The sequence below is a fragment of the Stigmatopora argus genome, chromosome 5, assembly GCF_051989625.1.
Source record: "Stigmatopora argus isolate UIUO_Sarg chromosome 5, RoL_Sarg_1.0, whole genome shotgun sequence".
Taxonomy (NCBI): Eukaryota; Metazoa; Chordata; class Actinopteri; order Syngnathiformes; family Syngnathidae; genus Stigmatopora; species Stigmatopora argus.
In genome coordinates this window covers 8859664-8873816 of record NC_135391.1, presented here as the reverse complement: position 1 = coordinate 8873816, position 14153 = coordinate 8859664, and the positions used below count along the sequence as shown (strand labels likewise).

The following is a 14153-nucleotide window of genomic DNA, read 5'->3' as shown; positions in this document are numbered from 1 at the left end:
AGGGTGTGTCTTTATTTTTAATTCTACAACATGTTGGGGAAATTAATGTAAAAAAAATGCATTTACTCATTCAAGGCATCAATTCAAATGGATTGGACGCCTGTTGCCGTCAATCTCCAATCTCGTTTAATTTAGCTTGCATCAGCAACTGTGCATAAAGCTGTAGTTTTGCTATTCCTTCCTCTTTTCTTATTTATGGTGAAAGTCTTAACTGTCATCTAATAATGTGGATTTAGATGAAATATGCCTTTCAATAGCCATCTTACCAAAAATAAAATATGGCTATTACTTTATTTGATTTTGTATGTTAGCATCTTTTCTTTGAATTAAATCAATACTAAAAGGCATACATTTGCCTATTGACTGCAGTTACCTTTACTATATACAACTTTATCCTACTCTTTTGTTTCCCCAACTATAAATGATTGAAGCAAGCATGTTTGCAAACAGTCACATAGTTCTCAAATTAAAAATAGAAAATATCTATTACAAGGGGTGCAAAAATAAGTTTATTAAATCTTTATAATGAAATGAAATTAAATGTTTGAAATGAATCAAGCTGTCTTCAGCCTTTTTGTATTGGATCATGTAACATGTTAGTCCTACTATATGACCATAGAATTGTGACAAAAATCCAGACGGAGTGTTAAAAACTTACAATATTAACAAATATGGCAATAAAATTTGACATTAACAGCTATAAGAGCACTGAATTAAACAATGCAAATGATAACAATCACAACCTTTTAAAACAGGTGTATCCTATAGTATTATGATTGCCAGAGAACATGGGAAACAATCACGTGAAAAAGTGAAAATAAAATCTAAAGCAGCCCTTAGTAATTCCAAAGGCCAGGCATAATGATTGCAACAAATAACATAATGCCTGACTTCACTTCATAATCACATTTGGTAAAGTGCTGCACTTTGACTGTAAAATGTTCATTAATGTGTGATGTGCTTATTGTATACATGAATACAATGCTAAAGGCGACCTTGTGACTCTAAACTAAATAATATTTTTAAAAAAGAACTGTACATTCGTCTTTAATTCTCAAGCATTTTAAAAGTAAATAAATAAAAAATATAATCCTGTCCAAGTATCAACATCATTTGTCTCCCATGAGGCAGAATCTTTTCATTTACAAACATGAAAATATATCACATGATATGCAGTGTTTTGGTATTAGAAGTCAAGACCACAAGGCTAACTGAAGATTGTGTTATTCGGTGATACTGTTTAAGGCAAGACAAAGTTATTAAATGAAAGCTTGCTCTCCGGAAGGTTATGGAAAACAAATCTGCCAAAATTGAAAATTGGGAAAAGATGACATTAATTGTTCCGATCCCTGGGGGGGAAATCCCAAAAGGGTTGGATGGATACATAAAAACCAAATAACTACATACTGTGTGCCAAACAAGAAATGAATGGTTGTTGTTGTTTTTTTAATAAAATACAACTCCTGCAACTAAACAACATTTAAAAAAATACAAGAAATTAAGTGAAATTCACTTTTTTTCCGTTTTATGTGTATTCATTTTCAACTTGGCAGATGTTTTCTCATATATGAAATTAAGAAACACTTAGTCATGACAAAAAAAAATCCAGGTTCCAAATACATTTTTGGCTTAACTGAAGTGAATCATTATACTGATGGTACAAAACAGCCTTTGATATTTATTACACAAATATAAATAGAACAACAGCAGTTTTGGTATATCTCTTTCTGGCAGTTTTCTTAAATGCTGTGGATTGTTGTGGCCCCTTTTTCAGTTCAGCACACTTGGAAATGATTAAAGGGTTCAGGTCAAATCAGTTCATGAAATCACTGGAATAATCAGTTTGGATTTAAATAACCCAAGAAAATGTCCTTTACTTCACAGTAATCCTTCCTGTTCAAAGTTGGAGGGCAGGAGAGAGAATGAAAAGGGACAAAACTTTACACCTGTTCCACTGTAGAATTTATTCTGAAACTCCACCCTGTGAGAGAAAAAAAATGATTCATATTAAAAAAAAAATTTTTAAATTGCCGACGCTGCTTTGTGACTTCTTACCAGTGCAGTCGAAGGGCATGCAGGAAAGCAGACAAGCCCTCCATTACCAGCAAGATGGACACGGTGAGAACGGCAAATATGCCAAACACTGGCACCAAGAATAGAACCCCAAGCATTGATTCCATTCGTAGTCCCACTCGCATCACCATGGCCCACAGAACCTCAGATAGCTCTGTGTGTAGAAAAAAAGTCTACTTTTAAAAAGGTGTAAAATGTGAAATGGCAATTATCTTCAATAATTTTTTTAAAGGTACAATCACAGGCATTTTAGATACATAATCCCTATTAATTCTTAGTAAAATCTTTAATCTAAAAATAATTTTGGATGACAAATGGCATGGGTGAAATACAGATCACCTTAAACAGTTAAAAGTTTTATTTTTTCCTTTCAATCTGGGTACTAATGTTGATTTAGAAATTCCAATGCACTCTGGTGCCTGTTCTAGCCAGATTACTACGCGTCAGACTTACGAGCATGTGCAAGACTCAGAGCCCAGAGCCTGAGGTATGAAGCCGTATTGGAAATGCACCCCAAGCAGTACTCGATAGTGTGAATGGCCTGGTGTAGAAACTCATCTCCTAAGTCAAACTGTTACAACAAAAACAAAAAGGTACTTTATAGGTTCAGTCAGTGTGTTTTGTTAGGGTGCAGCAACTGACTATGCTGACCTTCTCTGGGTGCTGCTCTCCGCTAGAGGAAAGGTCAGCGTGATTGCTACCCTCTTCAATGTCATGAGTCCGCAAAAGGAAGAGCTCCTCTTCACTATTGTGACGTACACGCTCGTAACCCTGTGAAAGAACATGACACCAAGACACTTGCTGATACATCCATGCAGGCAAGTTGTTTAGCAAAGAAGCTCTTCACTCACCCTGTACATTTTCAGCTGATGGCTTCCATTATGAAGCCAATATAGGTAGAGTGGCTTCCCAAGGAGCAAGGCAGGAACTGAGAGCACAGCAATGACTACCAGAAACCTCTGCAAGCCGATCTGTAAACACAAACAATATGAATTTCTTGATTGCCGACCGTGAAGTTTCAAATACTGACTTTGTTCTTGTTTTACGCGGAGCCATATTTCTGATTTATTTTAGTCTCAGGGCTGATTAATTACAATCAATAATTGTGGCCTTATTGTTGCTCGAAATGGCCAGGAGGGGAAGGATGTGGTCTTAATTCATTTTGAACTTGTTTCTGTATGCAATATGACTGATATAATATAATTTTTTCTACATAGGAACAATAGTAAAATCCTTCTTAATATATTTTTGCATCCATGGAATATAAAACAGTTTTTTTTAATCTTTCTGGTAAAAAACAACAACTTTGATTTTTCTTTCTCACCTGTCCAGGGAAGAGGAGCTGAACTGAGTCACCTTGCATGAGGAACATGTTGATGAAATGAATGAGGATGCTAGGAGCCTGCCGGGAGTTTTTGGCAGAGAAGAAGAGCCACTTGTAAAGTATCATAAACACCAGGTATCCAAAGAGGCACAGCAGGAACAGGATCTCAGGGAGAAAGACCAAGTACAGATTGTACTTCCTCCTGAAGTGCCTGTTTTTTTAAATAAAAGGTAGGCAAACGATCACATCCTATAGTTTTTGCTCACATGATGTCAAGATTATGATGTAATACTTACAAGTGATTCAAAGTGCTGAGGATTACCCCAAAGCTCATGTGAATTATTCCCAATATGACTGACATTTTCATTTTATAGGAGTTTAGAAATGTAAGACGGTTCATTGCCAAGTTCCAGATCTTAAATGAGAGAAACATATTATTGCATTACACAAAAGTGGCAGGCTGCACAAAACAGTTACAAGTAATATATATATATATATATATTTTTTTTAAAAATCGGACTATAAACAGCACCCAACTATAAACCGCGCCCTTCAAATATGATTTATTCATACACTGCATAAGCCACACTGGACTGTGTGTGTGTGTTATATGCCTTGTTCTGTTTGAAAACAACTCTTCAATTGTCTTGCATGTTTTACTCACATATGGTTGGCTGGGGGAACTATTTGGCAAATTTCCGACTGGGAACTAACTATCAAGTGGAGTAAGGGGGATCTTGACATGATTTTGTAGCACTAATAGCGTATGTATATGGAATCACACAAATGTGGACTGCAAATCAGTTTAAATTACACAACGATACATAGAAAAAAATGCCAATAGTTTTATATTATTTGGGCAATATATATGGTGAAATTGTCCAGCACTACTGTCCACCTACTGGGTCAATTCCAATGGGATATGGTCCACTGAACACTCCAGTGACATTTGGATCCAGAGAAAGAAAGCGATTCCTTTTGACATCTGTGCCACTATTTGGAGAAGATTAAACAACCTTTGTGAGTTAATAGCAGAATAAATGAATATTTCAACATAGCATATAAGCTTTTCACAGTATGCTATTATCTCTGTTTAAAACTTACTTCCATGCCTTTGCTGTAAACATGGCTTTGACACTCCATCCTGAACCGAAGATGTTAATAGATTTGGAGAAGCAATCGTTGTATATCAAGCCAGTGTAAACAGAGAAGAGGCCCATCATTAGGATGATGTAACGACCCTCAAAAAACGTGTTCCAGATCTGCATGTGACCACCAAATTACTTAGTTACATGCCAGTGTTATCTGGATGAAATCACAGGTTTAAAAGCAACTTACCTCATTCCTGGTATTCTTGAGCTTGCGGTTGTTCTCACACAACACCATCCAAAAAGCAAAGGCAGCCATAAGAAGACCATGACCCATGTCTCCAAACATTACAGCAAACAGAAAGGGGAACGTAATGATTGTAAAAGGAGCTACAAAAACAGAAGAGCAGAATTAGAAAAAAAACAATACAAGCAGTAATACCTCTTAAATTCAGGGCCTGTAATTGAAATAAACATGGGCCATGATTTTCCATAAATAATAATATTTAAAAAAATAAACAGGGACCCACTTACCAGGATTTACTTCCCTGTATGTCCCCACTCCATAAGCATCTACTATGTTCTGGAAGCCAACAGTGAACTTATTGGACCTCATCAGGGTTGGTGGAGTTTCATTTGTAGGAATGCGATTAACAAAGGAAGGAACTGTTGATCCACTTTTTCTCTATCAAGACATCAACAATCTTAAACACCCGGTAAAAATAATTATAGATTTTTGCACTTAAGGTATTTTTGAAACTTTTCCTGAAAATGCAAACATGTAAAGTAATACATAAGTAAGTAATAAAACCCTATAGTTAGGGTTTCTTTACCGATCCATCTTCGAGTGCTCTTCTGAGGGTGGGAAGCTCATCGACAGGACACCAAACTTCAGCAATCAGACACTTGTTGGTGACATCAAAACTACACTGGTTGAGAATGTAGTAGACCGCTTTCATCTTTTTGACCTGCATGACCCATGTGTAGACTGATTCGGAGGCCTTTAGCAGGACCTGCTTCAAGTAATCTTCAGTTCTATGAAGTACCTGTAGATAACAACAACAAAAGACGCCTCAAGAGTCCATTCATTCATTAATTTTTCAATCCCAAAACTGTGGGATGTTTGCAATATATGGTCAGCCCGGATCAATATACATCCAGGGGGGACAGAGTTCAAATAGGTGCACAGCATCCTGGGGAAAAAAATGCTAGCCGGGATCCCATGCTGATCATGTGCTACTGGGAGTGAAAGCAATTGGATTTTTCAGTTACACTGGCATAAAGCTAGCAAACTATTCACGAAGCAGTGACCCGACCAAAGAAACTCTCCTGACTTGCTAACTCAGAGGAAATTGGTTAATCATTTCAAAGAGACTCTTTGTGGCTACTTTTCTGTCTATACTGGGTGTGTGGAGAAAATTTGATGTTCCTGCAAGGGTCCTCTTAATATGCTTATGATCTAGGCAGAGTTATAAAAAGACCACGCTGAATGTGTTTTCAAGGAATGTTGAAAGGGGTAGTTATAATGAATTTGCCTTAAAAATGCCATTAGGGTATTAAAAAATAATTGCTGAAAATAATGTGTATATTCAAATATGTTTTACAAACCTTTCTGTGTTGTGTCAAAAATTAAAATAGTGCTTGAAAACAAATATAAAGACATACAGTGTTCAGGTCTTGAATGCGTGTATTTAATCCTTGGACAACGTTGTTCCTCTCCTCATTGCTACTAGGATAGGGATACACATGGCAGTGGTAACTAGAGCAGAAAGAAAACAGGTATGACTTAAAAGTGACTTCAGCAAAACAATGAAGTTGTGTCCAGCGTTACCAGTCACAAATCTTCTTGACTTTATGGCCAATCTGTTCTCCCCAGTATGAGATCAAGAACACAACATTTTTGGTGGGCTCGCCCTGTAGACATGCAAAAAGGTCTTAATTTGAAAATATCACAATTGTTTGTTACAATCTTATTCAGGACATTGCAGTGTATAACAGCTTGAAAATGTTATCTGATGAAAATGTGCAGGCAAGCGTCTAACAAAAGCCCCCATGAGAACTTACAGTGTCAGGATCTTCAAGATAGTCCTCGACTTCAGCATAACTGAGAATGGTGAAGCCTTTACACACTCGCCACAGCATACGCTCAAACGCTTCGATCTTTGCCCTCTGGATGAGCCCAGAAATAAAACTGTGAGGTAATAAAGACAACATTGACGATGTATAGGAGAGTACGTTTCTCTTATGCTACTGATCCATTTACGTCTAGTGAGGATCACAAATACAGAGCACATTAGCACAATTGCAAATGGGACAACAAATAGTTATCGATCCCTTGCAAGTATCTGAACTAGAGTCATTACACTGTTACACTGTACACATTACACAATGGATTAGATGTAATAACAGCAGTTATTATATGGGTCCGATATATTGTAATATATTACACACCATGTAATATACCCAACAGAATTTAAATTTTACCCCAGTTTGGCTCCCAGCCTCTGCATGCTGTTGTAATCCATCACTGTGTCTTTTTCTAAGAAAGGAAACTCCTCATATGTGACTTGCACCTGCTCTCTCTGGAGGAAAAGCAAAACAAAACCAAAGTACAAAACATAAGAAACAGCAATTTCCCAATTATTATCAAACTGCATGTTAAAAAAGGGCAAACTAAACAAAGAAAAATGGAAGTGTGGACAGCACAACCAACTAAAGTGTGTTACGCACACACCTCAGCACTTCTCTGCACAAAATTACAAGTGATGCGCAGCATGTGTGTGTATTCTATAAGCTCCAATAGATTCTTCTGCAGTCTTTCTTTATTCCTCATGACTTCACTTAACTCTACTTCCAGTCTTTGTAGTTGCTCCTGGAAAAAACACACATATATAGAACATGCAGCACTGCCACTCGTCACATGTGTAGCGCACATCTTTGTCCTACCATGATACCCATCACATGCTTCGGTAAAGGAGTCGCTGGATTGACATCAACCTCTGGCAATGAAATGTCAGCTTTCTTAATTTCCCTCAGCAGGTATCCTGTTAAGAAACACATTTAAACTCTATATGGTAAAGCTATTGTTCGTTCTCCAAATGTTATTAGTATTCCCAGCATTTAAAAAGCAGGAGTCACACACTTACTGGAGTAATTCTCTAATCTTGACTGAATAAAAGACTTAAATTAAGTTAAAAGCCGTAATATTCAATTCATTGAACACGGGATGACATTTGTCCTCACTAGATTCATGGAATTTTCAGTGAATTAAATGAGAAGACACTATTGTTAACTGTATTACTACTTTCTAGGCAATTACAACTTTATACTGGATTCTACCTTGAATTAAGTTACTGCATTCTATTACTTTCATATGTACAATTTATCCCATTAATCTAATAAATGGCTATTCACAATCACATCATTCTGATGACAACTTTATCCATTTTGTGTTCTGTTAAAGATCAGCAGATGCATACATACCAAGGATCCTCTCCATCTCTTCACACCTTTTGATTTCACTTACATATTTTCGTTGGAATGCATTAACACTGGGATTGAGCTGAAACAGGCACAGGAGATCAACACTTATTTTAACATGACATGTGCAAATTGCCAAGAAATGTGATCTAGTGTTCTAAAGGTTATCAGAACAATTTCAGAGCAGATCTAAAGTGTTTGGGGACTTACATCCCTAAATTCCACTATCCCCAGTTCTCCAAGATCACCGATGCAGTCGTAGGCGGACCCGGACTGGAGAAATAGTTGGGCCAAACACATTTCTTCACCCCGCAACAGAGAGCCCATTTTGACAGCTTGCGATCTCACTTCTCCGCAGAGTGGCTAATGTTAGCAAGTGATAAACTGTTCAAAAAGAATTACCGTTCGTTAAATTCCAGCTAGTCGCGTCCGGTTCAACCGGTGTCATAGTTTGAATCTTACGATACCGATACACTTGACTTACTTAACTTCCTTACGCTATCCATACAGAGCCGCTCTCCATCGTCTTATCAGCTAAAGGCTAAAGGCTATTCGCCTTTGTTTTATGGATGAAAAAATATTTCCCTCCAAAGATCGACAAAATACTGAGTGCCCTCAATTTCTTGGGTCACTCTCCACCGGCAATCAATTTGCTGCGCAATTTCTCCATAGTTTTCAAAGTTTTAGCGGAGGTCGCTGGTAGATTCTCCACGTCACTAGATTGTTTCTACGCAGCTCCCGAACCAGCCCATACTCGCGACAACCAATCAGCATCCAGTACTGGAGTCTGCGCATTGATCACATTGGGTTTTCGCTACAGGTGATCGGAAAAACATTTTTGTTAACTATATAAGTATGTATATATATATCAATGATTAAAAAATCAAACTGCCAATGAAGGTAAAAGATGAAAAAGATTTTAAAAAAATTGATCTTCTTTTGACATTCCGTTATACATAAGATTAGAATTTGAATGGTTTTTATTGGATTAAATAAATATTGCGATGAAATAATCAGAATCCGTTTTTTTAATGTTGTCATTCCCTAAACTTTGTTTTTCATACGCAATCTGTCTTGTATTAACCCCCGAATGTCCATTAAAGGGTGTTTGCTTGGTTATTTATTAATATAAAAGATGAAGTAAATTTTCTAAAACCCAAATAATAATGATATTTTGAAGAAGAAAAATCCTGTCTGAATCTTTGCCAGATTACATATGTGTTATAAACCAACCCGTTAGTCAATCTGACGCCGACTCTACCTTGAAACATCTACCGACGTTTATGATATCTATCAGATTCAGGACCAGAAGTACGTAAATACATCGCTAGGTGACATGTTTTTTTCCATAATACCCACATTTTTTTTGTTACCCCTGGAAATTGGTGATATTGTCGAGTATCTTTCTCGATAAAAGCTGTATTTAGTTTTTTTGCCTCAATATGTTTTATACTCACGTTTAGCTGAAAACAATTTGCTAAAGCAGCGCGTTGACTTGGAAAAGTCGCTTAATAATATACGTCACTCTGTTTTCGTTTTATTGGATGCACACTAAGAAACAGTGAACAGCGTGGTTGAATTCAACGTAGTAACAGTTTAGTAGGCATGTTTTCGACTCAATGGGTGAAGTTTGAATCTTCATCACAAACCTTCGCAAACTACCTTGGCTAGAATGGCAAAGGTGACGTTGTCGATCCTATTTTTCTATATGGTTTGCTGGGCCGGTAGCAGCACACTTGGTAAGACATTGCATTTCTGAGCTGGGAGTACATTAAAATGCTTTAATGATATATCTGGCTATATGCTGAGTCAAAAATGTTCTTCTCATAAGTTTTCCAGCCATCATCCATCATTGCAACAGGACCGAAAATCACTTCTCTTTTACTTGGAAACTTAACAGAGGTGTCTTTGAATGTGCGCTATGTGTTTCCATCTAATGTAACAGGTACAAAGAACAAGATTTTACGAAATGTTTTCATTTCGAACTAAGATAGAAACGATTGCTGACACTGTTAATTTACAGGAAGCATTGGCCCTCCATCGTGTGAACCCAAAGAAACACAGTGGATTGTCACGAAAGAATTAGTTGGAACGGTAGGAAACGTGTTCAGCTTCTTTACAGTATTACAAAGTCAGTACTAGTCATCACATGGAAATGGTCTTGAAAAACACAAATGATTATTTAAATGAAGTTGTTTAATTTGTCTGACTTTAATTTACTTTGATGTGCCTTGGCTTTTTTGTTTTATTTGTGATTCCACAGAATGCACTCCGGGTACATTTGCAACTGAATAAAAGTCTGCATTTCTGTGGTGAAAATGAAACAGATTGCTGTTCAGAACCATTGTGTGTCCTGGAGAGCCTACGGGTCTCCGCCTGTGTGAATAACGCAGTTAAGACATCGTTACTGATCCAGGCCAAGATTCATGCTTATTTGAGATTTCCTTTTCCCGGATCGGGTAATGATTCTGAATCAGTCATGACTTAGTCGTACTAGAGATGTTCCTTTCTCAATAAATAGTCATCTCCTCTTTATTGTAGACAATCAAACGGTCATCCCAAATCAAGTGTATGAACCTCTGGGCTCCTGTCCTTGTGACCTCACTACTGGAATGTGTGATATTCGCTGCTGCTGTGACAAGGTGCATATGAAATTGGCATGATTCTGTATCTACATATCTATATTTATTCATGTTTTGTTTTTATTTCAACAGGAGTGTTCGAGTGAAGTGTTAAAGCTGTTTGAGTCTCACTGTTTCCCAGGACCTTTTGGTGGGCAACTCCCTCCTCCTCCAGACTATCATTGTTCTGCGAAGAGCAAGGGGTCTCCTGTTTGGTTTCCATTTCTGTGTGTCATCTCTCCACCTGAAAACAACCCATACTTGGGACACTTTTATCATGGAGACTCAATGTAGGAAATTATTGAATGGTTTTCATTTTTTAAATGATATTTTTTTTGATTCACCTATTACATATATTGTTTTTAATTTGTTTAGCGTACCAAAGCCTCGTCCCTCCTTCCAAAAACCTCTTTTGTCTCCACCGGTTTTTAACACTTACAAACAAGGAAACCCCATTTTTACTTTGGAGGATCAATTGTTCACTATTCCACAGGTTTGTATCGTCTGATTTATTAGTAAGTTATATGTTCTGTGTTTTTGTTGATGTTACCAAAGTTAACAAAACTCTGTTTTGCACACAGATGGCCATTGGACACTGTCTAAACAAAGCTCCAGTTGCCTTTTTGGAGAATTTTAGTTTCCAATGTGTAACCGTGCTGGATTCTTGTCCAAATTCTTTCCCTTTACAAACACTTCCCTCTGACCTGAGCATTCACGTAAACGATGGGAAAGGGGGTAGGTATTTAATGCTTGAAGAACTCTAACATTGCGTCTTATTATGCTTTGATTATATTATTTCTTTTTTACTATAGGTGATGTCACAGTGGTTGTGATGGATGAAGTAGTAAAGGATTTGAGTCATTTTCTTTCAGATACAGCTTTTGGGCCAGGTAAAATTATACTGGACAGTATAATCCATCACCATACTGACTCGTGTCCATGTTGATTTATATCCCTTCAGATATAGACCATGTATGTGAAAGTGTGACCTTGGCTTTGGATTACACATTCCATTGGAAAGGAAACATCATCACAAATATCACCCTGAGACGCTCCATTGGGAAATTAATTTTTAAAGGAAGTGGTATGTGTCCATAACATTCCCATCTTTTATGTACTTGTTCTATTTTTTTTTGGTCTTGGGTTCTTATTGAATTTCCCTTCCAGTGGAGTTAACCACAAGGTATTCTGCTGTTTTTGTGACAAGAGAAAATGTGGAAGAGGCCAACTCCGGGAATCCAGGTAAGAGTGCTTTAATCTTTTTTTTTCTTTGCAAATAAGATTTGGCTTGCTGATACACAAGCATTTTGAATTTCAGGTTATCAGGTAGGAAAACCTGTGATTGCTGGAATTGAGAACACACAACATAATTTCTCCGTGCAGAGGACATCAATCAATCTCTGGAAACCAGGTAAATGACATTACACTTTGTTTATTATCCATAATAAGAAATTAGGTAATTCATATAATAGAGTAATTGCCTTTAATTACTGAACTAACGAAATACTACTTTATTTTGCCGTAAAGTTCTTAACGGGCTGTGTCTCACTGCTAAGAAACAACCAGTTATGTTTGCTGAAAATTCCACATCGGGATGTCAATTGTTTGTCAGCCTACAAAACCTGACCCAGTGTGATCTCCTCAGGTAAGATACATGATCTCATTTGGCAAGTACTATTGAATAAGCCTTAGTAAATCCCCTTAAGCAACGTGGAATGTATTGTCTCCTACAGAGACACTGTTGGTTCCCTGCAGGCAACCTTGGTCACAGCTACATATGTTGCTAAAACTGGAAACCCAAATTCTGAAATAGAAGCAGACTGGGTCCAAATACAATGTAAGTACAGATGAAGAAGTGTCATTTAGGCCCACTGCGGTGGTTTAATATACTGAAATACAATATATATACTGCATGTGGAGTAGGAGTGTGCTTCTGTTGTTGTTGTTCCATATATGAACACTGGGAGTCACTGTTTTTCTATTTGCTGTACAGGGCGTGTCACTTGAGTGTGTGACAAGTGCTCGGCTGTAATTTCTGGTCTGATAGGAATTTAAAACGCAGTGTGCAGCATGCTTTAGTACAATGAGTCGTATCTATGCATGACCTAATTGAATGAACTACATTTTTGCTTCATTGTCATTTAAATGTTAGTTGAAAACTCAAGCAATGCATTGGGAGATGGAGATGGGTCATGCAGTGGAATTCCATCCCATACCCATATTCAAATTTGGAGTTTCATTTCTGGAATGACTGAAGGAAATGGACAAAGGATGATTCAAGACATACAAGTTCGGTCTGTATAGATAGTCGCAATATAAATTAAGGTGACTTATATGACATATTTCTTATTTTGGAATATTTTAAGGTCCACGCTATCGACTTGGGCATTGGACTGTGGAGGCGGTGATGTTTGTGCAGATCTCACAGAAGCCCAGTTGTTTCCTGTCACTTCGTCAGTGACCTTTATTGACATTCCAATATTTACTGGACCACCAAAAACCAGGTAATAACATCTATCAATTATCATTATGTTGGATGAAGTATTACATTATTTAATATTTAAGCATGGAACTTAACACTAACCCATGCATGTGTAGGTTGAGTTATTTCTTCAATCTTCTTATTTCTCAGGTTCCAGATAAACTTTACTGAGTATGATTGTGACAAAAATGATGTATGCTGGCCTCAGCTGGCCTTCCCCTTGACCAAATATTACACTGGTAAGAGTTTCACTGCATACAGCTCTGGTTTTTAGTCTATATATGTTTGTGTGTATGATATTTGAACACAAACTAAACAAAGAATTGCTGAATTTTTATATATTGGTGTTACACGGTGGGAATGTATATTATGCAATTGGAAGGCAGCGGTGTCTATTTTTAAATTTTAGATTGTGTTTTCTTTTTTTTTTTCAGGTGAGCCTCAATCCCAGGCTTTGGCTAAAGGCCTAATCTTGGTCTTGGTTTTCATGGCAGCTTCAGTTCTTAGTACTCCTTGGAGACAAATCTGGCAGGCTTGGAATAGTTCTCTGTAATTTTAAGAATAAAGATTGCCAAGAGTGACTTGTTTTTATAGATATAGTTATTTATTTTCGAGGAAGGGTTATTATCCTGAGGGTAGATTTACTCGGTACATGTGTTATAGAAACATGCTATGTACACACCCAGAAGACAGATGCTTTTGACATCCACAAATAATGAAATGTCTTATGTTAATGAAGGTGAGCAGAACGTTCGCTCATTGAGCAATCTGTCTTTGTTTCCATACTTAACTGGACTGCCCTTATGTTGGTGGCTCATGTTTATGTACTGTTTTATTATTATTATAGAATCCATCCATAGATTGAGTGAAAAAATGCATTTTGTATATTTAAATATTTTTTAATAAAAACAAGTGAGAGTATACGTATAAATTGCCCGTGTATTTTTCTTTTTTCTATACTAATAATTAAAGGATAATAAACAAGTAGTCCTCCGCGGCAAGATGGTCGCTACTTACGTGTGGCGCCGACTCTACCTTTCGACATCTAGGCTTATTGTGATGTCTGACCAAACGCGATAATGATT

At 37.1% G+C, this 14153-nt stretch overlaps 2 protein-coding genes across 2 annotated transcripts; one reads left to right on the top strand and one right to left on the bottom strand.

The window, feature by feature from the left end:
* Nucleotides 1-482: 482 nt before the first annotated feature.
* On the bottom strand, nucleotides 483-8720 carry atp6v0a2b (ATPase H+ transporting V0 subunit a2b). The gene is made up of 21 exons (XM_077600205.1): nucleotides 8450-8720; nucleotides 8176-8349; nucleotides 7969-8047; nucleotides 7432-7529; nucleotides 7220-7357; nucleotides 6970-7067; nucleotides 6550-6676; nucleotides 6317-6399; nucleotides 6151-6244; nucleotides 5319-5531; nucleotides 5020-5170; nucleotides 4736-4875; nucleotides 4502-4659; nucleotides 4300-4390; nucleotides 3694-3812; nucleotides 3398-3608; nucleotides 2925-3044; nucleotides 2725-2844; nucleotides 2527-2644; nucleotides 2056-2227; nucleotides 483-1981 (listed from the first exon to the last, which is right to left on the bottom strand). The coding sequence occupies exons 2-21, from the start codon at nucleotides 8290-8292 to the stop codon at nucleotides 1879-1881; spliced, it is 2550 nt and encodes an 849-aa protein (XP_077456331.1). The 5' UTR covers nucleotides 8293-8349; nucleotides 8450-8720; the 3' UTR covers nucleotides 483-1878.
* Nucleotides 8721-9275: 555 nt separating this feature from the next.
* On the top strand, nucleotides 9276-13649 carry tctn2 (tectonic family member 2). Its single transcript, XM_077601703.1, has 18 exons — nucleotides 9276-9704; nucleotides 9797-9910; nucleotides 9989-10059; nucleotides 10229-10424; nucleotides 10507-10607; nucleotides 10680-10876; nucleotides 10962-11079; nucleotides 11168-11321; nucleotides 11399-11476; nucleotides 11548-11670; nucleotides 11754-11828; nucleotides 11905-11997; nucleotides 12114-12231; nucleotides 12320-12423; nucleotides 12739-12880; nucleotides 12953-13090; nucleotides 13219-13307; nucleotides 13503-13649. Exons 1-18 carry the CDS (start codon nucleotides 9638-9640, stop codon nucleotides 13619-13621), a joined length of 2097 nt encoding a protein of 698 aa, XP_077457829.1. The 5' UTR covers nucleotides 9276-9637; the 3' UTR covers nucleotides 13622-13649.
* The last annotated feature ends 504 nt before the right edge of the window (nucleotides 13650-14153 follow it).